This window comes from Musca domestica, unplaced genomic scaffold (assembly GCF_030504385.1).
Source record: "Musca domestica strain aabys unplaced genomic scaffold, Musca_domestica.polishedcontigs.V.1.1 107, whole genome shotgun sequence".
Classification (NCBI taxonomy): domain Eukaryota; kingdom Metazoa; phylum Arthropoda; class Insecta; order Diptera; family Muscidae; genus Musca; species Musca domestica.
Genome location: NW_026712125.1, coordinates 1,268,658 through 1,290,848, shown reverse-complemented (window position 1 = coordinate 1,290,848; position 22,191 = coordinate 1,268,658). Strand labels below are relative to the sequence as shown.

At 32.5% G+C, this 22,191-nt stretch overlaps 1 protein-coding gene across 4 annotated transcripts in view; it reads right to left on the bottom strand.

Moving 5' to 3' along the window:
* The window catches only part of LOC101900908 (uncharacterized), a 90,485-nt gene that overhangs the window by 24,612 nt on the left and 43,682 nt on the right, over positions 1-22,191 (bottom strand). For 3 of the 4 annotated variants that reach the window (XM_020036749.2, XM_059129040.1, XM_059129045.1), the window contains exon 3: positions 8,055-8,450. The exons of the other annotated variant lie outside the window; for it this stretch is intronic. In XM_020036749.2, coding sequence (XP_019892308.1) covers positions 8,055-8,450 — 396 coding nt within the window. The remainder of the gene's footprint in view (positions 1-8,054; positions 8,451-22,191) is intronic. 4 annotated transcript variants of the gene reach the window in all.

The following is a 22,191-nucleotide window of genomic DNA, read 5'->3' as shown; positions in this document are numbered from 1 at the left end:
GTTATCGATGATATTTTCTATAGAAAATGTTGTTATCGATGACATTTTCTATAGAAAATGTTGTTATCGATGACACTTTCTATAGAAAATGTAGTTATCGATGACATTTTCTATAGAAAATGTTGTTATCAATGACATTTTCTATAGAAAATGTTGTTATCGATGACATTTTCTATAGAAAAATTTGTTATCGAAGACATTTTCAATAGAAAATGTTGTTATCGATGACATTTTCTATAGAAAATGTAGTTATCGATGACATTTTCTATAGAAAATGTTGTTATCGATGACATTTTCTATAGAAAATGTAGTTATCGATGACATTTTCTATAGAAAATGTTGTTATCGATGACATTTTCTATAGAAATAGTTGTTATCGATGACATTTTTTATAGAAATAGTTGTTATCGAACAACTTTTCTATGGAAACTGTTGTTATCGAACAACTTTTCTATGGAAACTGTTGTTATCGAACAACTTTACTATAGAAAATGTTGTTATCGAAGAACTTTACTATAGTAAATGTTGTTATCGATTACATTTTCAACAGAAAATGTTGTTATCGATAACATTTTCAATAGAAAAGGTTGTTATCGATAACATTTTCAATAGAAAATGTTGTTATCGATCGTATTTTCAATAGAAAATGTTGTTATCGATCGCATTTTCAATAGAAAATGTTGTTATCGATGACATTTGCAATAGAAAACGTTGTTATCGATGACATTTTCTATAGAAAATGTTGTTATCGATTACATTTTCTATAGAAAATGTTGTTATCAATGACATTTTCTATAGAAAATGTGTATGTGCGAACAACTTTTCAATAGAAAATGTTGTTATCGAACAACTTTTCTAGAAAATGTTTCTTAGAAAATGTTGTTTTCGAATAGCTTTTTTATAAAAAATTTGTTTTCGACAATTTTTTTGTTGAAAAAGTTGTTATCGAACAACTTCTCTATAGAAAAAGTTATTATCGAACAACTTTTCCATAGGAAAAGTTTTTATCGAACAATTTTTCTATAGAAAATTTTGTTTTCGAACAGCTTTTTATAGAAAATGTTGCTATCGAACAGCTTTTCTATAGAAAAAGTTGTTATCGAAAAACTTTTCAATAGGAAATGTTGTTATCAAACAACTTTACTATAGAAAATGTTGTTATCGATTACATTTTCTATGGGAAATTTTGTTATCGATGACATTTTCTATAGAAAAATGTTGTTATCGATGACATTTTCAATAGAAAATGTTGTTATCGAACAACTTTTCTATAGAAAATGTTGTTATCGAACAACTTTTCTGTAGAAAATGTTGTTATCGAACAACTTTTCTATAGGAAAAGTTGTTATCGAACAACTTTTCGATTGAAAATGTTGTTATCGACCACATTTCTATATAAAATGTTGTTATCGAACAACTTTTGTATAGAAAATGTTGTTATCGAACAAATTTTCTGTAGGAAATGTTGGTATCGAACAAATTTTCCATAGAAAAAGTTGTTATCGAACAATTTTTCTTTTGAAAATTTAATTATCGAACCCAATTTTTACATTAAATTATTTTATCGTGTTTTTTTTCTATTTTGCAAAAACATTTCAACATCATAACCTCAACATGCCTACCTTAACAATGTACTTATTGCAGTGCAGTGCCTAAGGACATTTTTTGAGGGGGGGGGGGACTAGCCCATTAAGAAATCAGTGAACACTTTCCTTAATACACTTGACTGACTTCATTGGTTTATCGCAAAGGAAGCCTATGGCTGAATGGTTAACGAGGAGACGTCAGCTACAAGTACCACTTGCCAGCTAGCTGGCTGACTGACTGACTGACTGAATAGCTGCAAAACAAATTCTCGCTCTGTGTCACAGGCAGCTGTTACAGCTGGCAGATGGACAATGAATTGCATCATTTGCAACAGGAGGGGGGGGGGGGGCATGTAGAGGGGAGGGAGGCTCGGTGAGAGACTGAGGGAAATTTTGTTACATTCTGAAATACCCAAAGGCAAACACTTGCACTTATTTGCATGTACAATAACAACATGTTAAGTAACTAAGAGAGGGAGGGAGGGAGGTAGCATAGAGAGGAAGAGAGTGTAGAACTGAACAAGTAAAGGTGCATGAAGGCCATAGGTACAAAAGCTTTTGTTAAAGGATAATCAAGCACTTGCTGTGGCATAATTTGTGTACGTGAGTTTCTTGTCAATCTGAGCTCCTGATTTCACATTGATATGGCCCATATGTTGCCAGACAAGAGAATGGAAAACTTGTTTTGGGAAAAAAAAGAAAAAAAATGGAAACATCAACAACTTTTGTCTCCACAACTGAACTTTAAACTTTTCACTTTTCAGTCTTTGTTAGCTGCCTTTGCAGAAGACAAAGCCCGATGTAAACTTTAAGAATTGTTTGCCTAGCTTGAATCTCTGTGCTGTTGTTGTTGCTGCTACTGCTTCCTAGTGAACTGATCTCTGTGTTGTCTTTTCATTTTCTTGAATAACAATTCAAGAAATTATTTTAAAAGCTTTTTTTTTTGTGTTTCATGCTTTTTTTTCCTGTTCGTTGACAACATAAATCGGATTAACGACATGAAGAAGAAGAAAAATAAGTAGAATTTTTCCCAAGTAAACATGGAGATATTCCTGCATAATTTATCGTATGTTTTACATTTATTTTAATATATAAAAAGCTTGTGTTCAAAATTTACTGAAATGGAATAAATGTAGATAAAAATGCACATATATTTTATGTTAATGAGAATCCAAGATTTTTTAAATAAGGATAAAGTAATGACAAAAAAAAAAAAAAACGTAAGGAACAACAAGATTTTAGGAAGAAAATTTCATTGTTAGAATTTTTTCCACGAAAACGATAGCAAAATTTCCCTAAGAATACCTTCCGATGACTACTAGTCTATGAAAAATGTCTCAGGCAAAAGCATTTTTGCAAGAAAATGTTATCGATAGTGACATTATCTGTAGAAAATATGTTCGATAACAAATTTATCAAAAGAAAATGGTTCCGATAAGAAAATGTTCTACAGAACGGGGTTTGGATAATAACTTTTTTGAATGTCGATAATGACATTCTTTGTTTAAAATTTTATCGACAGCAAAATTTCTTATGGAAATTGCATCGATAACACATTTCTCAAAAAAAAAAAAAAAAAAAAAAAATGAATAAATAAAAAATAACAATAAATAAATCAATAAATAGATCGATAAAACAGTTTTCTATACAAAACAACAATAATAACAGGTTTTTCAAAAAAAGTACTTCGATAAAAAAAAAAACTAAAAAATGTCATCGATAAAAAAATTTGTACTGAAAATTATTTCGATAAGCTATTTTTCGTTAGAAATCGACTTCGATAGAAACCTTATGCTTTGAAAAAATTATATCGATAAATATTTTTTACGGGAAATTATTTCGATAAAAAATTTTTCTTTAGAAATCCACTTCTATACCTACATATTTTTGTTATCGATGACATTTTCTATAGAAAATGTTGTTATCAATGGCATTTTCGATAGAAAATGGTGTTATCAATGACATTTTCTATAGAAAATGGTGTTATCGGTTACATTTTCTATAGAAAATGTTGTTATCGATGACATTTTCTATAGAAAATGTTGTTATCGATGACATTTTCTGTAGAAAATGTTGTTATCGATGACATTTTCTGTAGAAAAATTTGTTATCGAAGACATTTTCTATAGAAAATGTTGTTATCGATGACATTGACATTGGATAATGTTGCTATTGATGCTATATTCAACAGAAAATGTTGTTATTATACATATTCCACAGAAAATGTTGTCATCGATAACGTATTCCACAGAAAATGTTGGCATCGATGATATTTTCTATAGAAAATGTTGTTATCGATGACATTTTCTACAGAAAATATGGTTATCGAAACCGATTTCTAAAGAAAATGTTGTTATCGAACAACATTGCTAGAGAAAAAGTTGTTATCGAACAACTTTTCTATAGGAAACGTTGTTATCAAACAACTTTTCGATTGAAAATTTTGTTGTCGAACAACTTTTCGATTGAAAATGTTGTTATCGAACAACTTTTCTATACCTACATTTTTTTTGTAAACAATGACATCGATAACAACATTTACACTGAAAATTATTTCGATCAGCTATTTTTCGTTAGAAATCGACTTCGATAGAAACATTTGCATTGAGAAAAATTATATCGATAAACATTTTTTTACGGGAAATTATTTCGATAACACATTTTTCTTTAGAAATCGACTTCTATACCAACATTTTTGTTAACAATGACATCGATAACAACATTTGTACTGAAAATTATTTCGAAAAGCAATTTTTCGTTACAAATCGACTTCGATAGAAACCTTATGCTTTGAGAAAAATTATATCGATAAACATTTTTTACGTGAAATTATTTCGATAACACATTTTTCTTTGGAAATCGACTTTGATAACAAATTTTTTTTTATAAACAAATTCATCGATAACAACATTTGTACTGAAAAGGATTTCTATAAATTCGTTAAAAAATCGACTTCGATAGAAACCTTATGCTTTGAGAAAAATTATATCGATAAAAATTTTTTACGTGAAATTATTTCGATAACACATTTTTCTTCAGAAATCGATTTCGATGCCAACATTTTTTATAAATAAAGACATCGATAACAACATTTTCTATAGAAAAGGTCTTCGATAATAACCTTTTCTATAGAAATTGTCTTCGATAACAATAATTATTACGGAGAATTATTTCGATATCATATTTTTTTTATTAGAAAACGACTTTGATAACAACATTTTCTATAAACAATGGTATCGATAACAATATTTTCTATAGAATATATCTGCAATAACAAAATGATTTATTGAAAACTATCTGGAAAACATATCGATAATAAAATTTTCTAAACAAAATGTCTTCGATGAAAGCGTTTTTACTTAAAATTATTTCGATAAGACATTTTGCGTCAGAAAAATAAATAAATAAAGGCATTGATGCCAACATTTTTAATAAATAAAGACATCGATAACAATATATTCTATAGAAAATATATTCGATAACAATATTTTTACGGAGAATTATTTCGATAACAATTTTTTTTTATTAGAAAACGATTTTGAAAACAATATTTTCTATAAATAATGGCATCGATAACAACATTTTCTATAAAATATATCTTCAATAACAAAATATTTGATTGAAAATTATCTGGAAAACATATCGATAATAACATATTCTAAAAAAAAGTTTCTTCCATAAAAACGTTTTTACTGAAAATTATTTCGATAAGACATTTTGCATCAGAAAAATAAATAAATAAAGGCATCGATAACAACATTTTTTTTATAAACAATGACATCGATAACAAGCTTTTCTATAGAAATTATCTTCGATAATAATATTTTTTACGGAGAATTATTTCGATAACATATTTTTTTTTTATTAGAAAACGACTTTGATAACAATATTTTCTATAAATAATGGCATCGATAACAACATTTTCTATAGAATATTTCTGCGATAATAAAGTGTTTTATTGAAAAATATCTGGAAAACTTATCGATAATAACATTTTCTAAAGAAGATGTCTTCGATAAAAACTTTTTTACTGAAAATTATTTTGATAACAAAATGTTTTATTAAAAACTGTCTGGAAAACATATCGATAATAACATTTTCTAAAGAAAATGTCTCTCCGATAAAAACTTTTTTACTGAAAATTATTTCGATAAGACATTTTGCGTCAGAAAACGGCATTGATAAAAAAATTTCCTTTAAAAATATGACATCGATAACAAAAAAGAAAGATTTTAGAAGCTGTTCGCTTACAACATTTTCGTTAAAGAAGTTGTTCGATAATAATAATAATTATTCGAAAACAACATATTCTGCGAAAATGTTGTTCGATTACAACTATTTCTGTAGCAACGATGTCCGATAGCAATCTTTATCCGATTATAATATATAGAGCAGTTGTTTGATAAGAATATTCTCTTTGGCATAGATGCTCGATAACTGCAAAATTGCCCTATAACAATGTTTTCTGTAAAAATGTCGATCGTTAACAACGTTTTTGGTAGAAATGTTGTTCGATAACAACTTATTCCATAAAAATGTTGTTCCATAACAGCGAAGTTTTTCGATATCAATAATATCTATGGAAAAGCTTTTCGATAACAAAAATTTATGCGTAAATATAATTTGACAAGAATTTTTCTAAAAAAAATTTTTTTCGATAACCAAAAATTCGATAACAGCCAATTCTATATATAAACAGTTCGATAATAATATTTTCTATAGCAATAGAGTTTGATAACAACGTTTTCTATAGAAGTTATTATTCGATAACAATTTTTCATACAAAAATGTTCTCAAATAACACCACTTTGTACCACTTTCGATAATAATAATTTCCGTATATAAGTTGCAACGATAACACATTTTCGATTGGGGAGCTGTTCGATAACAATGGTCTTTAGAAAAATGTGTACGATAACAAAGATATTGTACTATAACTATGAACAAAATATCGACAACAGTCGTTTTTGCAAAAAAAAAAAAAACATTGACCAAAAAAAAAAAAAAAAAATCCAACAAAAATGTTATTCGATAACAGTTTTCTTCTTTACCGAATATATGTTCGATAAAAACTTTTTTCTATAGAAAAGGGGGCCGATATCAAATAGAAATTGGTTTCGATAACAACTTTGTTTTTTGGAAAATAGAAATTGGTTTCGATAACAACATTTTTCACCAAATTTTCTATGTGAAAAGTGTTATCGATAATTCCATTTTCTATGCGAAATATCTTTGGATATTTTCTGTGTAAAAAGTTGAAAAATTTTCCAATAAAAAAATTTGCTGTACAAAAAATTTGTTATCGAAAAAACGTTTATATACAATGTACTGATATCGAACTATATTGTTATCGAAAATATTTTTCTATGAAAATGTTGGTTTCGAACCACGTTTTTTTATAAATATGTTGATGTCAAACAACTTTCCTACGAAAAAGTGGTTGGTGTTGGATTTTTTTTGTTATCGATCAACTTTTGTGGAAATGCAAATTTTGAGATTTAATCGATAACAATACATTTTATTTTTCTATGAAAATGTTGGTTTCGAATGAAGTTTTTTTTTAAAGTGTTGAGGTCAAACAACTTTCCTACGAAAAAAAAATATTGGTGTTGGATTTTTTTTTTGTTATCGATCAATTTTTGTGGAAATGAAAATGTTGAGATTTAATCGATAACAACACATTTTTTTACACCAACCTTTATTTTTTCTGGGGCAAGTTGTTTGACAGCAACATTTTTATAAAAGGAACGTGGTTCGACAACAAAATTTTCCCTAGAAAAAATTTTTCGATAACAGCATGGTTCGATTTTAGAATTTTCTATAGGAAAGTTTTTCGATAACCATTTTTTTGTGTAGCAATTTTTTTATCAATATTTCCCCCCAGAAAATCTGCAACTTCTAAGGTTTTCTTTTTCGATAACATGTTCGATAACAATTTTTTTTATATTAAAAGCCTGTAGCTTGTTGTACAACACAATTTGTTTTTGGCGTGAAATAACAAAAAAACAAAAAAAAAAAAAAAAAAAATACCCCGTATTACCGCTAATCGTAAATAAACCAAAAAAAGAACAAAAAGTATTGCATACTTTGAGGCGTTACAAAACAAAGAGACGCAAAATTAACACGAGCATTTTAGATAATGAAGATTGTCACTTGAGGCTAAGAAGGGGGGATAGTTGGTTGGGTGGGTGTGTGTGACAGAATGCAAGAAATGCAAATGTTTTGCCACGCACAGAGATTAATTAAAAGAGAGAAGAGAAAGGTGTGAAGGAAGCAAGGAAAACAGAAAACAGAAGAAGGAAAAAAAGCAAACAATGAAGAAAGTAAAGGTTAAGTAACGGCTTAACTGAATCGTGTTAACCCCTATAAACGGGGGTTTGCGGGGAGGTTTGCATATTTTTTTTCGATTTTTTATTTTTCAATATTTGTTGTTGTTTTATTTTGAAAGCAAAAAAGTTAGTCACTCACCTCACTGCGTGTGAGTATTGGCTTTTTACGTTGCAAAAACGAGGACTTCTTCTTGTGACTGGCCGCGGTGTTGCTGAGGCTGGTGCTGCTGGTGGGCGTGAGACAACCCCCACCACCGCCGGCGCCGCCGCTGCTGCCATGTGAATACGGATAGAGGCTTGATGTGGATGACATGGAGCCGGAACCCATTTGGTCAGCGGCCCCCAATGACCCATAGGACAGGGTTGCAGTGGTGGTGCTCGTGGTCGTGGCAGCGGCATTATTGTCGGCATAGGAGCTGCCGCCAGCCGGCAAAGGCAATGCTAGTGGCTTGAGCGTATGCTGGGAACTGCTGGAGGGTGACGATGATGAAATGGCGGCAATGGCACTACTGGACGACTGGACAACAGCGTCACTCTGAAATTTATTGGTATGATAATGGTGATGAGAGGAGAATTGTTGTTGTTGATGGTGTTGTTGTTGTTGTTGTTGCTGTAGATTACTGCTACTGCACGGGGCACTGCCTATGTGGGATGAACAAATTCTACTGTTACAGCAGGCTGCAGTCGTGGTGGTGGTGCACGACGACGACAACAACGATGCCTCATAGTGGCCGAGGTGGTGGTGCTGATGGTGTGGATGTGGATGAGGGTGGTGGTGTTGGTGAGCAGTGGGTGAATTTAAATTATTGGGTAATGATTTGGTGGTGGAGGGTGCGGTAGGTGGTTGCTGGGGCGCCTGGGTATAAATGGTGGGAGTGCGTCGCGACGCCGCCAGCCTGCTCGAGGAATACAATTTGGGATGTAACGAACGCACAGGTGATAGGGGTCGTGAGGGTTGTGGCTGTGGTTTAACATTATTGCCACTTGCCTGATACTGGGGCAGAGGAGGTGATAGGGACGATGAGGGTGACAGCGGATAAGCTGTGGTAAGCGTGGATGTAATGGAGGCTAATGTCTGGAGGTGAAGGGCAAGTGTTTTGGCAGTGTGTTGTCAATGATGGCCAAGAGGTACAATAGAATTCGTTGTGTTTTTTGGGTGAACAGAAAGAAAGGCATGTGAAAAGAGGACGAGAGAGAGGTAGAAGTAGAAGAACACAGATCCAAAGTATACGAATGGAGGAGAAAAAATACAGAGGAGAAAAATGAAATTACATTAAGTTTTACTTGGAGGTAAATTTGAGATATTCGCTAGGCAGTTATGTTTATTTTGGCAACTACAACTACTATGGGGAAGGGGGGAGAGAGGGGGAAGAAGGAGGGGAAAAAAAGTACAAAAACATTTTCTTAGGCTGAAAGCTTTTTGGTGGAAGGGTGCATAAGTTAGAGTATAATTTACCATTTTTAATTAACAAAAAAAAAAAAAAATGGAAAACAGTGCATACTTTTAGGATGATTCATGCTGAACATTTCTAAAATACTACTTTGAATGGTGCATATTTTTAGGGGTGGGATGTTAAGGCATGCATTGGAAATTTAAAAAAAAAAAAAAATATTTACGAAAATCGTTTGCAGGTCTTCTATAGAAAAAACTAGGTGGTGTGGGGAGTGGGTAGAGTTAGAGGTCGAGGATAAATAATAAAATCTATGAGGGAATATAAAGACAGGTATCTACATTCCACCTCCCTTGCAGGAGGAGGTGGACATTTCAAAACCTAATTATATTCTCAGCCAGAGAGGCTGGAGAGGGTATATATCATATGATACGGCCAAAACGTGCCTCATCGAAATAACGGTTTTAGACACTAGGCCTCTTTGGATCAAATCCGTTTGAGGACACATGGAGTCGATCTAGGGATGTCCATCCGTCCATCCGTCTATCTGGCTAATTCTCGAAGGGAGTATCCGATTTGGTCCAAAGTTGCTATATCGTAATATTATTATCAAACTTATAACGAGTTCGGAAATGAGCCATACCGGCCCATTCCTTCTACTAACTGCCCCACAAAAGTTCGAAATTAAAAAAAAAAATACTGCACAAAATGGGAAAGGATAATCCGATTAGGCTCAGAATTTGCAAATCCTAATATTTTCATCAGTGCTAAGTCAGGCGCGAAAATGGACAAAATCGGTTCACTCCATCAAGGACCTCCCACCCAAAGGGTCAAAATATTGAAAAATTATGACTCTCTTAATATGTGATGTAACAGCCCGATTTTCTTCAAATTACATACATCGCAATATTTTAATTAACCCGAGGTCTGGTGTGAAAATGGAATATATCGGTCCACTGCTTGTGGTACCGTCCCCACAAAAGGCCCAAAATTCGGAATACACATCAAGCTTATAAAACGCGAAATTAACATCCGATTCCATTCAGACTAGACATATCCAAATATTTCTATCAACACTAGATCTGTTATAGAGATGGTAGAGATCGGACCATTCCTTCTGGTACCTCCCCCACAAAGGGTCAAGGTTTGAATTACCAAAACGATCATAAAATCCGAAATAAGCTCCCAGTTCTGTTCATATTTCACACATCCAATTATTTCTCTAACAAAAAATATGCTGTGATGATGGGAAATATCGGCGCACTCCTTCTGGTACTTCCCACACAAAAGGGTAAAAATTTGAAATACCCATGAAATTAACATCCATTCAGACTTGGTATATCTCAATATTTCTATCAACACTAGATCTGTTATAGAGAGACTCTCATTCCATCCACTTGAAAGTATTGAATTTTTAGTACATTTTAGTACTTTTCGTACCCTTTTTGACCCTCGACTGATCAAAATTTCAAGACTCTAGCCACAGCCGTTATGTTTCGTCGTTGATTCTCAGTCAGTCAGTTATTTTACTACTCTTTTTTATACATAGGTGGCATTTTAATTTTTATACCCTCCACCATAGTATGGAGGGTATATTAAGTTTGTCATTCCGATTGTAATACCTCGAAATACACATTTTAGACCCTATTATATTATATATATTCTTGATCAGCATAAAATTCTATGTTGATTTAGCGATGTCCGTCCGTCTATCCGTCTGTGGAAATCACTTTAGCTTCCGAACGAATTGAAGTAGATTGATAAAATTTTACTCAAATGTATGTTATGTCTGCAGGACCTTTAGTATAGAAGGTCCACGTTTTGGTATAGCCCCCATATAAGGGTACCTCTCGATATTCGGTATTTTGATGATCTTAGCGACATTATTCAACGGAATTATTTAAAATGTGGTATTTGAAGTTCGTAATGGATACTACACCCTATGACAGAAAATTGTCTGTTCAGGTCCACGTCTTCGTATAGCCCCCCTATACCGGTACCTCCCGATATTCGGTATTTTGATGATTTTAGCGACATTATTTACCGGAATTGTTTCAAATTTCGCATTTGAAGTTCGTAATGGATACTACAGCCTATGACAGAAAATTGTCTGTGCAGGACCACGTCTTCGTATAGCCCTCATATAATGGTACCTCCCGATATTCGGTATTTTGATGATTTTAGAGACATTATTTACCGGAACTATTTCAAATTTTGCATTTGAAGTTCGTAATGGATACTACAGCCTATGACAGAAAATTGTCTGTTCAGGTCCACGTCTTCGTATAGCCCCCATATAACGGTACCTCCCGATATTCAGTATTTTGATGATTTTAGCGACATTATTTACCGGAATTGTATCAAATTTCGCATTTGAAGTTCGTAATGAATACTACAGCCTATGACAGAAAATTGTCTGTTCAGGTCCACGTCTTCGTATAGCCCTCATATAAGGGTACCTCCCGATATTCAGTATTTGGATGATTTTAGCGACATTATTTACCGGATTTGTTTCAAATTTCGCATTTGAAGTTCGTAATGGATACTACAGCCTATGGCAGAAAATTGTCTGTTTAGGTCCACGTCTTCGTATAGCCCCCATATAACGGTACCTCCTGATATTCGGTATTTTGATGATTTTAGCGACATTATTTACCGGAACTATTTCAAATTTTGCATTTGAAGTTCGTAATGGATACTACAGCCTATGACAGAAAATTGTCTGTTCAGGTCCACGTCTTCGTATAGCCTCCATATAACGGTACCCCCCCCCCCCCCCCCGCTATTCGGTATTTTGATAACTTTTTATACCCTACACCACAAGGTGGTCAGGGAATTATGTCTTTGTGCATTTGTTTGTAACAGGCAAAAGGAAACGAGATAGACACATAGTTCCCTTTGATGATCTGCATAGAATCACATTCTGAGTCGATTTATGCATGTCCGTCCGTCCGTCTGTTCATGTATTTTTGTAAACAAAGTACAGTTCGCATTTATCGCCCTATCCAGATGAGATTTTGCACAGATCATTTGTTTGGCCCAAGGACGAACCCTATTAAAATTGGAGATAATCGGTCAAAATTTAGATATAGCTCCCATATATATCTTCGTCCGATTTGCCTTTTACTGTGCACCAATCGTGTAATATCAGCCCGAATGGTATGGAATTTTGCACATACAACCAAATTAGGCCTGAAAATAAGTATGCCAAATTTGATTGAAATCGGTTCAGATATAGCTATAGCTCCCATATATATTGTTCATCCGATTTGTCATTTTTGTCCTCCACAGACGTAATATGCACTCTGTAACAACAATATTTGGGGAAACATAGCAAATACAGCTCAGAAATATCTTTGCTAAATTTTATCGAGATCGGTTCCGATTTGGATATAGCTCCCATATATAACTTCGTCCGATTTACCTTTTGTTGTACACCAAATGTCTAATATTTGTCCAAATTGGATGAAATTTGGCACTTACGACCGAATTGAGTCCAGAAGCTAGTATGCCAAATATGGTGAAGATCGGTTCAGATATAGCTATAGCTCCCATATATAATGTTCATCCGATTTGTCATATTTGTTACCCACAGCCGTAATATGCACTCCGTAACAACGATATTCAAGGAAATATATCAAATACAGCTCAGAAATATCTTTGCTAAATTTTATCAAGATCGGTTCCGATTTGGATATAGCTCCCATATATAACTTCGTCCGATTTACCTTTTATTGTACACCAAATGTCTAATATTTGCCCAAATGCGATGGAATTTGGCACATGCGACCGAATTGAGTCTAGAAGCTAGTATGGCATATATGGTGAAGATCGGTTCAGATATAGCTATAGCTCCCATATATATTGTTCATCCGATTTGTTACTCACAGCCGTAATATGCAACCTGTAATAACAATATTTAGGGAAGTATAGCAAATACAGCTCAGAAATTCATTTGCTAAATTTTATCGAGATCGGTTCGGATTTGAATATAGCTCCCATATATAACTTCGTCCGATTTACCTTTTGTTGTACACCAAATGTCTAATATTTGCCCAAATGCGATGGAATTTGGCACATGCGACCGAATTGAGTCTAGAAGCTAGTATGTCAAATTTGGTGAAGATCGGTTCAGATATAGCTATAGCTCCCATACCTATTGTTCATCCGATTTGTGGTATTTGTTACCCATAGCCGTAATATGCACTCCGTAACAACGATATTCACGGAAATATATCAAATACAGCTCAGAAATACATTTGCTAAATTTTATCGAAATCGGTTCAGATTTCGATATAGCTCCCATATATAACTTCGTCCGATTTACCTTTTGTTGTACACCAAGCGTCTAATATTTGCCCAAATGGAATGGAATTTGGTACATGCGACCGAATTGAGTCTAGAAGCTAGTATGTCAAATTTGGTGAAGATCGGTTCAGATATAGCTATAGCTCCCATATATACTGTTCATCCGATTTGTTGTATTTGTTACCCACAGCCGTAATATGCACTCCGTAACAACGATATTCAGGGAAATATATCAAATACAGCTCAGAAATATCTTTGCCAAATTTTATCAAGATCGGTTCCGATTTGGATATAGCTCCCATATATAACTTCGTCCGATTTACCTTTTGTTGTACACCAAATGTCTAATATTTGCCCAAATGCGATGGAATTTGGCACATGCGACCGAATTGAGTCTAGAAGCTAGTATGGCATATATGGTGAAGATCGGTTCAGATATAGCTATAGCTCCCATATGCTTCGGCATATTTAGTCCTTTGATTGAATTCTCCCATAAAAACATTATGTTATGTGGAGCTCTGCTAAATTAGCAAAGTGTTGTAGGGTATCATAAAGTCGGCCCCTTCCGACTTTAGGACTTTCTTTACTGGTTTTTAAACATGGGTGACATTTTCATTTTTTTCCGATACTTTTCTGAAAACCAGAAATTGTACCAAGGACCTTGTGATTTTTTTCTCCTTTCCATTTCAATCCCAGCAGAGGAGTAATTTTTCATTCTCTGTGTTACCTTTGTTATTTGTCATAGTTCTGTGTGTTTTTTTTTCGTTTTGTTCTAATTTCATTTTTAATTGATCTTCCGTTTCTATATCAGTAACATGGAATATGAACCATGTTTCCTTCCTTCGCACACACACACAAGGACCTTCAGTGTTTCTCCAAGGACTATCTGTGTGTGTGTGGTGTGGTCAGGTTCTCTTCTGCCACGTCTTGTGTGCTGTTTTTACATATTTCCTTCAACAGATTTGTAATTTGATTTATGACAATATTCTCCAGTTACTTTAAAATGAACTGGGGGAACATTGTCCCCCCTCTCTCCCTTCCCCTTCTCCCCTATCACCAATCATTTTGTCTCTCTTCTTTGCTTTACAACTTGTCTAGTTTTCCATTAGGGTTCTTCTCGCTAGTTTATATCTTTGTCAGCAGTTTATTTATGACACAATTTTTGGTGTCACACATTTCTAGCTTCCTCACACCCCCTCTCTTCCTGCTCCTCCTCCTCCCGCTCTCTACTCGAACAGATAATGATGAAATCATCAGCATTGTTGTAAAATAAATTGAAGTTGATGTCATTGTTAACACACAATGACATTTTTTTGAGCTAACAAATTAACAGGACCTTTTCATTGTCTCTTTTTCATGATATTCTCCTATTGCGGGTGCTTCTTCTTCATTAGTTATTAATAGTGTATTTTGTTGTTAATAAATTTCCATTATCTGCTTTTTTTCTCAAACCATAGTTTTTTGTGGCCACACTTCCAATTCCATTGTTTTATAAATTATCTCCCCAAAGTATGCTATTGTTTTTGGGCAAATTTGCTAAATTCTCATTTGTCTCTCTCTATTTCTCTCTCTGGATGGTGATTTATTAAGTCATAAAACCCCAAAATGATAATTAAAATTTTAATGATCCACAAATGTCATAGATGACATGCCACATACCAGGAAATATTTTCCAACGCCTTAAAGTAGGCAACACTTCATCTTTCACTTGGAATACGCAAATGGAATTCATAACAAATTAATAGGAATTTATGGGGAATTTTAAAGAAATGTTTGGCAAAAATGCTTTGGGCGGTTTTGGAACGTTTGACCTCCTTTGCCCACTCTTCAAAATATATATTACCCCCTATCCCTGTGGGAAATTTTTCCGATTTTCTTCTTAATTTTGTGTTAAATGGCAATTAATTTTTCTGGGAAATAAATTTTGCTACTTTTATGTAATTAATTTCAATATTAATTTCTAAAATGAAACCTTAGGGAATGATAATATTCAACAAAAATTAAGAGGCAGTTTTGTGGTTTCTACTAATATGGCCTAAAAGTATGCAATATTTTTGTCGATCGAGATAATGGATATTTTCAAAAATTTTAAATATTACATATTTTTCCCTTTTTCTTAAAACAAATAAAAATCAGGTTTATCCTCGCCAAAATTATTTTAAAAAACTCCAATTTTATTTTTGGAAAAATATTTTTAAAAATTCTAATTTTTGTTTTCCAAAAATCTAGTCAAAAAGCCCTGAAAATATACTATTAAAAAATCCCCTTTTTTAGGACATGGAGATTATGTCCTAAGAATTCAGATAAAGTTTAAATCATAAAAATATTCCCTTCGGTTTTGAAGTTATGGCTCCTCGTATATTGTGACGAAAAAAGTGAAGAATTGTGAAAAAATTGAGTAACTTATAAATTTGTGCAATATCTCGGTCATTTGATGGGTTATATAAATAAAAGTGGTATGAATTTAAAGGGCAGAAGTCCCTTTTTAAAAGTAATGCTCATTTTTAAATGCCAAATTTATCTGGAGTAAAAATTCGCCCTGTTCATTGAAATGCCTTTTTTGTCACAGGCAGAGGTTTGTTATCTTCACATTCGATATTTTGTATTTTCTTGGGTTTTTTTAAGATAACTTTTATAAAATTAAGATCACATTCGAACACCATGTTCATAGTAATTAGATAAAATTCGAATCATAAAAATATTCCCTTAAGTTTAGAAGCTATGGCTCCCCGAATATGGTGACGAAGAAAAAAGAAGAAATGTGGAATAATTGAGTAACTTATTTATTTGGGCCATATCACGGTTATTTGATGAGTTATTTGAATAAAAGTGGTATACATTTAAAGGGCAGGAGTTCTTCTTCGAAAATCATGTTCAATTTTACCAACCAAATTTATCACGAGTAAAAATACGCCCTCTACAATGAAATGTTAATGTTAACCCAGGCATTTTATATTAACCAGAGATTTTATATTTTGTATTTTTTTGAAATGCTTATAAAAGAGCTATTTTATAATTGATAGCACAATTGAACACAAGGTTCGTGGTATTCATATAAACTTGGAATCATTAAAATGTTCCCTCAGATTCAGAAGTTATGGTCCATCGAATATGATTACGCAAAAATGTAAGAATTATTGGAAAATTGAGTAACTTCTTCATTTTGGGCATATCTCTAGTAGTTGTTGGGTTACAGGGATAAATGTGGTATGTCTTAAAAGACCAGAAGCTCCTCTTTAAAAACAATGCTCAATTTTACCAACCAAAATTATCACGAGTAAAAATTCGCCCTCTACAATGACATGTCAATTTTAGCACAGTCAGAGGTTAGTAATCTAGATATTTAATATTTTTGTACTTTTTTTGAGATTTTTTTAAGAGAACTATATTATAATTAAGATCGCACCTGAACACAAGGTCCATAATATTCAGATTTGGCTAAAATCATTTAAATATTCCCTGAGATCCAGAAGTTATGGTCCATCGAATATGATTACGCAAAAATTTAAGAATTACGCGAAAATTAAGTGACTTCTTTATTTTGGGCATATCTCTAGAAGTTGCCGGGTTACAGGGATATAAGTGATATTGATTTGAAGGACAGAAGTCCCTCTTTAAAAGTCATGTTCAATTTTACTAACCAAATTTATCGGGAGTAAAAATTTTGCCATCGCTAATGAAATGTCAATGTTAACCCAGGCAAGGTTTAGAAACCTACAGATTTAATATTTCCAATTTTTCAGGATTTTTTAAGAGAACTTATAGATACCTTCTGTCGCAATAGTAAAAAGGGGCTGTAGTATTCAGATAAAGTTGAAATCATTGAAATATTCCATCAATTTTAAAAGTTATGGCCCTTGGAATATTGTGACGCAAAAAAATTGAAGAATTGTGGAAAAATTGAGTACCTTTTCATTTTCCTAATATCTCTGATATTTAATGGGTTATATGACCACAAATTTCTGTACTGTTGAAGGTAAGGTATTCATCTCTCCAAATAATAAAAATTTTTTCCCAACCACATTTGTTGTCAGGAACAATTTTGCTCTAAATCGAAGAACACATTTCTTCCACGCATAGATTGGAAAAAATGGAAGTCAATTGTTTTTTTTTTAATTTTTGCCTAAGTTTTCAAGGGGACTTATATAAACTCAAGGCCACAGTAGGAGCTAAGACCCATTAAATTTCAAAAAAGTAAAAATCGTTAAAATATTTAATCAAGTTTAGAAATTGTCGCTCCCAAAATAAGATGACAAATAAAAATTGTATAAACTTTACAGTTTAAGACACTTCCTAATTTTTACCATATCTCTGGTAATTTTTAAGCTATATGGGTAAATTTTCTACTCATTTAAAGAAAAGATACCCCTCTTTGAAAATTGTGGTAGTTTGGCTCCATGGACAGCATCAGAAGCAAATATTTTATTTCTGAAATAAAATGTTTGAATTTTTCTATTTTCATATTTTTATATTTCCCAGCCAAGTATAGTTTTCTTTTTTTTCCAAATAAATATTCAATAATTGCTTTAGTCATGGACAAATGACTTATCTGAGATCTAAATTAAAAAAAAAAATTGTGTTTGTGCTCTTCCTTCCACACCTCCTCCCCTTACAATTTTCCCCCGTATCGCATTCAATTAGTGGTTGGCAGTTAAAGGCAGAATAGCTTCCAAACAAACAGCGATAATATCTAGACTGGTCTCCTTCTCTATCTTTCCCTCTGTGTGTGTGCGTTGATGGTTTAAGGATTTTATTGTTTTTTGTTTATCCGCACTCAAACACAGCCACCACACACACACGCATTCTTCGAAATTGAAAACAATGCCGTTAAAGAAAGCAATCACTGAAGCAAAAATCTAATTTCAATGGATGTTGGCTGGCATCAGAGGCATGAAAGGCCGGCTATCTTTGCTCGCTAGCCATCACAAGTTGACATCTGGCCGATGCTCCATGGATGGACAATTGTTTTTTGTTTAGACTTTTTTTTGTATTTTGTTAATTGTTTACGGCTTCCTCATTCTAACTCCATGGTCGAGATACTGTGGCTCTGAAAGTGAGCAGTGACTAAATCATTCACTTAGTCAATCACACCGTGTGTGGGTGAATTGACGGTTGACAAACTGATGGACGGAATGTGTGCGGAAGTTCATATCATGCTCCAGTTATCTGAATTCTCTTGAGAAAATTGCAATGGAAATCAGAAGGTCAGTGAGGGAAGTTTTCAAGAAAATAGACACTGCATAGCTTAAAAGGTTTATAGGAAGATATTAAATTTGAATTTCAAAAAAAAAAAAAAAAAAAAAAAAAGAAGAATTGTGGAAAAATTGAGTAACTTATTAATATGGGCCATATCTCGGTCATTTAATGGGTTATGTGAATGAAAGTAGTATGCATTTCAAGGCCAGAAGTCCCTCTTTAAAATTATGTTCATTTTTGCCAAACAAATTTACAACGAGAAAAAAATTCTCCCTCTAAAATGAAATGTCAATGCTAACTCAGCAAAATTAAGTAACCCTGAGATTTCATATTTTGTATTTTTTTCTGAAACTTTTTAGAAGAGCTATCATATTATTAAGGTTACATGAGAACACAAGCTCCGTAACATTCAGATTAAGTTAAAATCATTATAATACTCCCTCAGATTCAAAAGTTATGGTCCTTTGAATATGATTACGCAAAAATTTCGGAATTATGAGAAAATTGAGTTACTTATTCATTTTGGGCATATCTCTAGTATTTGTTGGGTTACGTTAATAAAAGTAGTATGCATTTCAAGGCCAGAAGACCCTCTTTTAAATTATGTTCATTTTTGCCAAACAAATTTACAAGGAGAGAAAAATTTCCCCTCCACAATGAAATGTCAATGTTAACACAGGCAAAGTTTAGTAACCCTGAGATTTGATATTTTGTATTTTTTCTAAGATTTTCAAAGAGAGCTATTATGTAATTAATGTTACATGAGGAGACTAGGTCCGTAGCATTCAGATTAAGTTAAAAACATTATAATATTCCCTCAGATTTAGAAGTTAGGGCCCATCGAATATGATAACGCAAAAATTTTAGAATTATGAAAAAATTGAGTGACTTATTCATTTTGGGCATATCTCTAGTAGTTGTTGGGTTACAGGGATAAATGTGGTAGTTATTTAAAGGCCAGAAGCCACTTTTTAAAAATCATACTCATTTTTACCCACCAAATTTATTACCAGTACAAATTTACCCTCTTGTATGAAATGTCATTGTTAACCCAGGCAAAGTTTAGTAACCCTGAGATTTCATATTTTGTATTTTTTCCTAAGATTTTTTAAAAGAGCTATTATATAATTAAGGTTGCCTGAGAACACAAGGTTCGTAGAATTCAGATTAAGTTAAAATCATTATAATATTCCCTCAGATTCAGAAGTTAATGTCCATCGAATATGATTACGCAAAAATTTTAGAATTATGAAAAAATTGAGTGACTTATTCATTTTGGGCAAATCTGTAGTGTTTGTTGGGTTACGTTAATAAAATTAGTATGCATTTAAAGGCCAGAAGTCACTTTTTAAAAATCATCCTCAATTTTACCTCCAAAATTTATTACTAGTAAAAATTTGCCCTCTACAATGAAATGTCATTGTTAACCCAGGCAAAGTTTAGTACCCTTGAGATTTAATATTTTGTAGTTTTTTGGGATTTTTTTAAATAGAACAATTTTATAATTTATAGCATATTTCAACACAAGGTCTATAGTATTCAGATAGGATTGACATCAATAAAATATTCCTATATGTTTAGAAGTTATGGTCCATCGAATATGATTACGCAAAAATTGTGGAATTATGAGAAAATTGAGTGACTTATTTATTTTTGGCATATCTCTAGTAGTTGTTGGGTTACAGGGATAAATGTGGTAGTTATTTAAAGGCCAGAAGCCCCTCTTTAAATTTCTAAACAATTTTCCCAAGAAAATCTATATTTCTTTTAAAAATGTACGCATTTTATTTAAGTTCTTTTTTTAATTTTGAATTTTCAAAAAATAAATAAATAAATTAACTAATAAAATTACTCAAAAGAACTTTTAAATATTTTTTAAAAATAAAAATATTGATGACTCTTTTTATTTTTTTGAGAAAAAAATGTTTAACTTCCTAAATATATATATTTTTTTTATCAAATAGGAGTCATGAGATTGCAAATTCTAAAACACATCACAATATTGATGGCGTATACATAATTATCCACTCGTCATTACTTATACGCCCTAATACTCCAGAGAAATTAATATCAAGTATACGCCCTTTTTCCCATTCTTTGTTCTTCCGGCAAATTTTTCTCATCTCCATAAAATCCCAAAATACACAATTTGCCAAAAACTTTAACAATTAGAATATTTTTTAATTGACAAATAACCCTCTCGCACTGCCATCCTTCTGGCTCTCATCAAAAAAAAAAAAAAAAAAAAAAAAAAACAGTTTACAAAAACAAAACAACATTCATACAAATAGCAATGAATGACAGACAATATAAGTTTTGTGTGAGAAAGAGCGAGAGAGGAAGAGCGATAGAGAAAACTATTAAATAATAAAAATTTTGTTTCAGCATATCAGTCTGAACTTAAGCTATCAGATTCATAAAGTTTTTGCTAGTCACCCATCAGCAGCATCATCATTGTTGCAAGTTATGGTGAAAGCGAGAGGTGAGAGGGGTTCGAATAAAATGTAAACTTTTGTGCAATTGAGTTGCAGAAAACAAAACAATACAAAGTTTCAGATAAAAAATAATTTAAGGAGGTATATGGAGGGCGGTAGGCGACATGGTATACGCACTACTCTGGAAGAGACACTTTTCTTTGGGGGTTGACGAAAAATTGTTCCTTTGGAAAGATTTTTTTAAATTATGGAAATTTTTTCCCTTTCGAAAGGATCATGAGGTAATTTCAATAAAATGTAGTTGATATAATAAAGATATATAGCTTGGTATACAAAATATGACCCCGGAATTGAAAACGGAAAAATTTAGAAATTTGTTGAAAATTTTCGGTTATTGTACAATTTTTACGATACCTCTGGAAAATAGAGAGTAATATAAAAAAACATTTGTGTGCATTTAAAGGTAAGAACTTAGTCTTTCAAAATTAGATAGGATTGTCTCAGCAAAACAAGCCAGAAATGCCAATATTGGCTCAGGAATGAAGTGTTCATGTTTTACTTCATAAAGGACGAAAATACAAAATTTCTTATTTTTAAAAATTTTCTGGAGATCTATTGATATAGTAATATAATATTATTAAAAATAGTGTTAGGAGAGTTATTCGGCATTACAATAAAATTTAAATCATAGAAATATTCCCACAGGTTTAGAAGTTATGGCCTCTCGAATATGGTAACGCAAAAATTGAAGAATTTCAGGAAAATTGGGTAACTTATTATTTTGATCTATATCTATGGTATTTAATAGGTTATGGGGATAAATGTGATTCGCATTTAAAGAACAGAAATTCCTCTTTCAAAATCCTGCTCATTTTTGTCAAACAAATGTATTGCAAGAAAAAATCTGAACTCTGTAGTGAAATGTCATGTTCGCTCAGACAAAGGT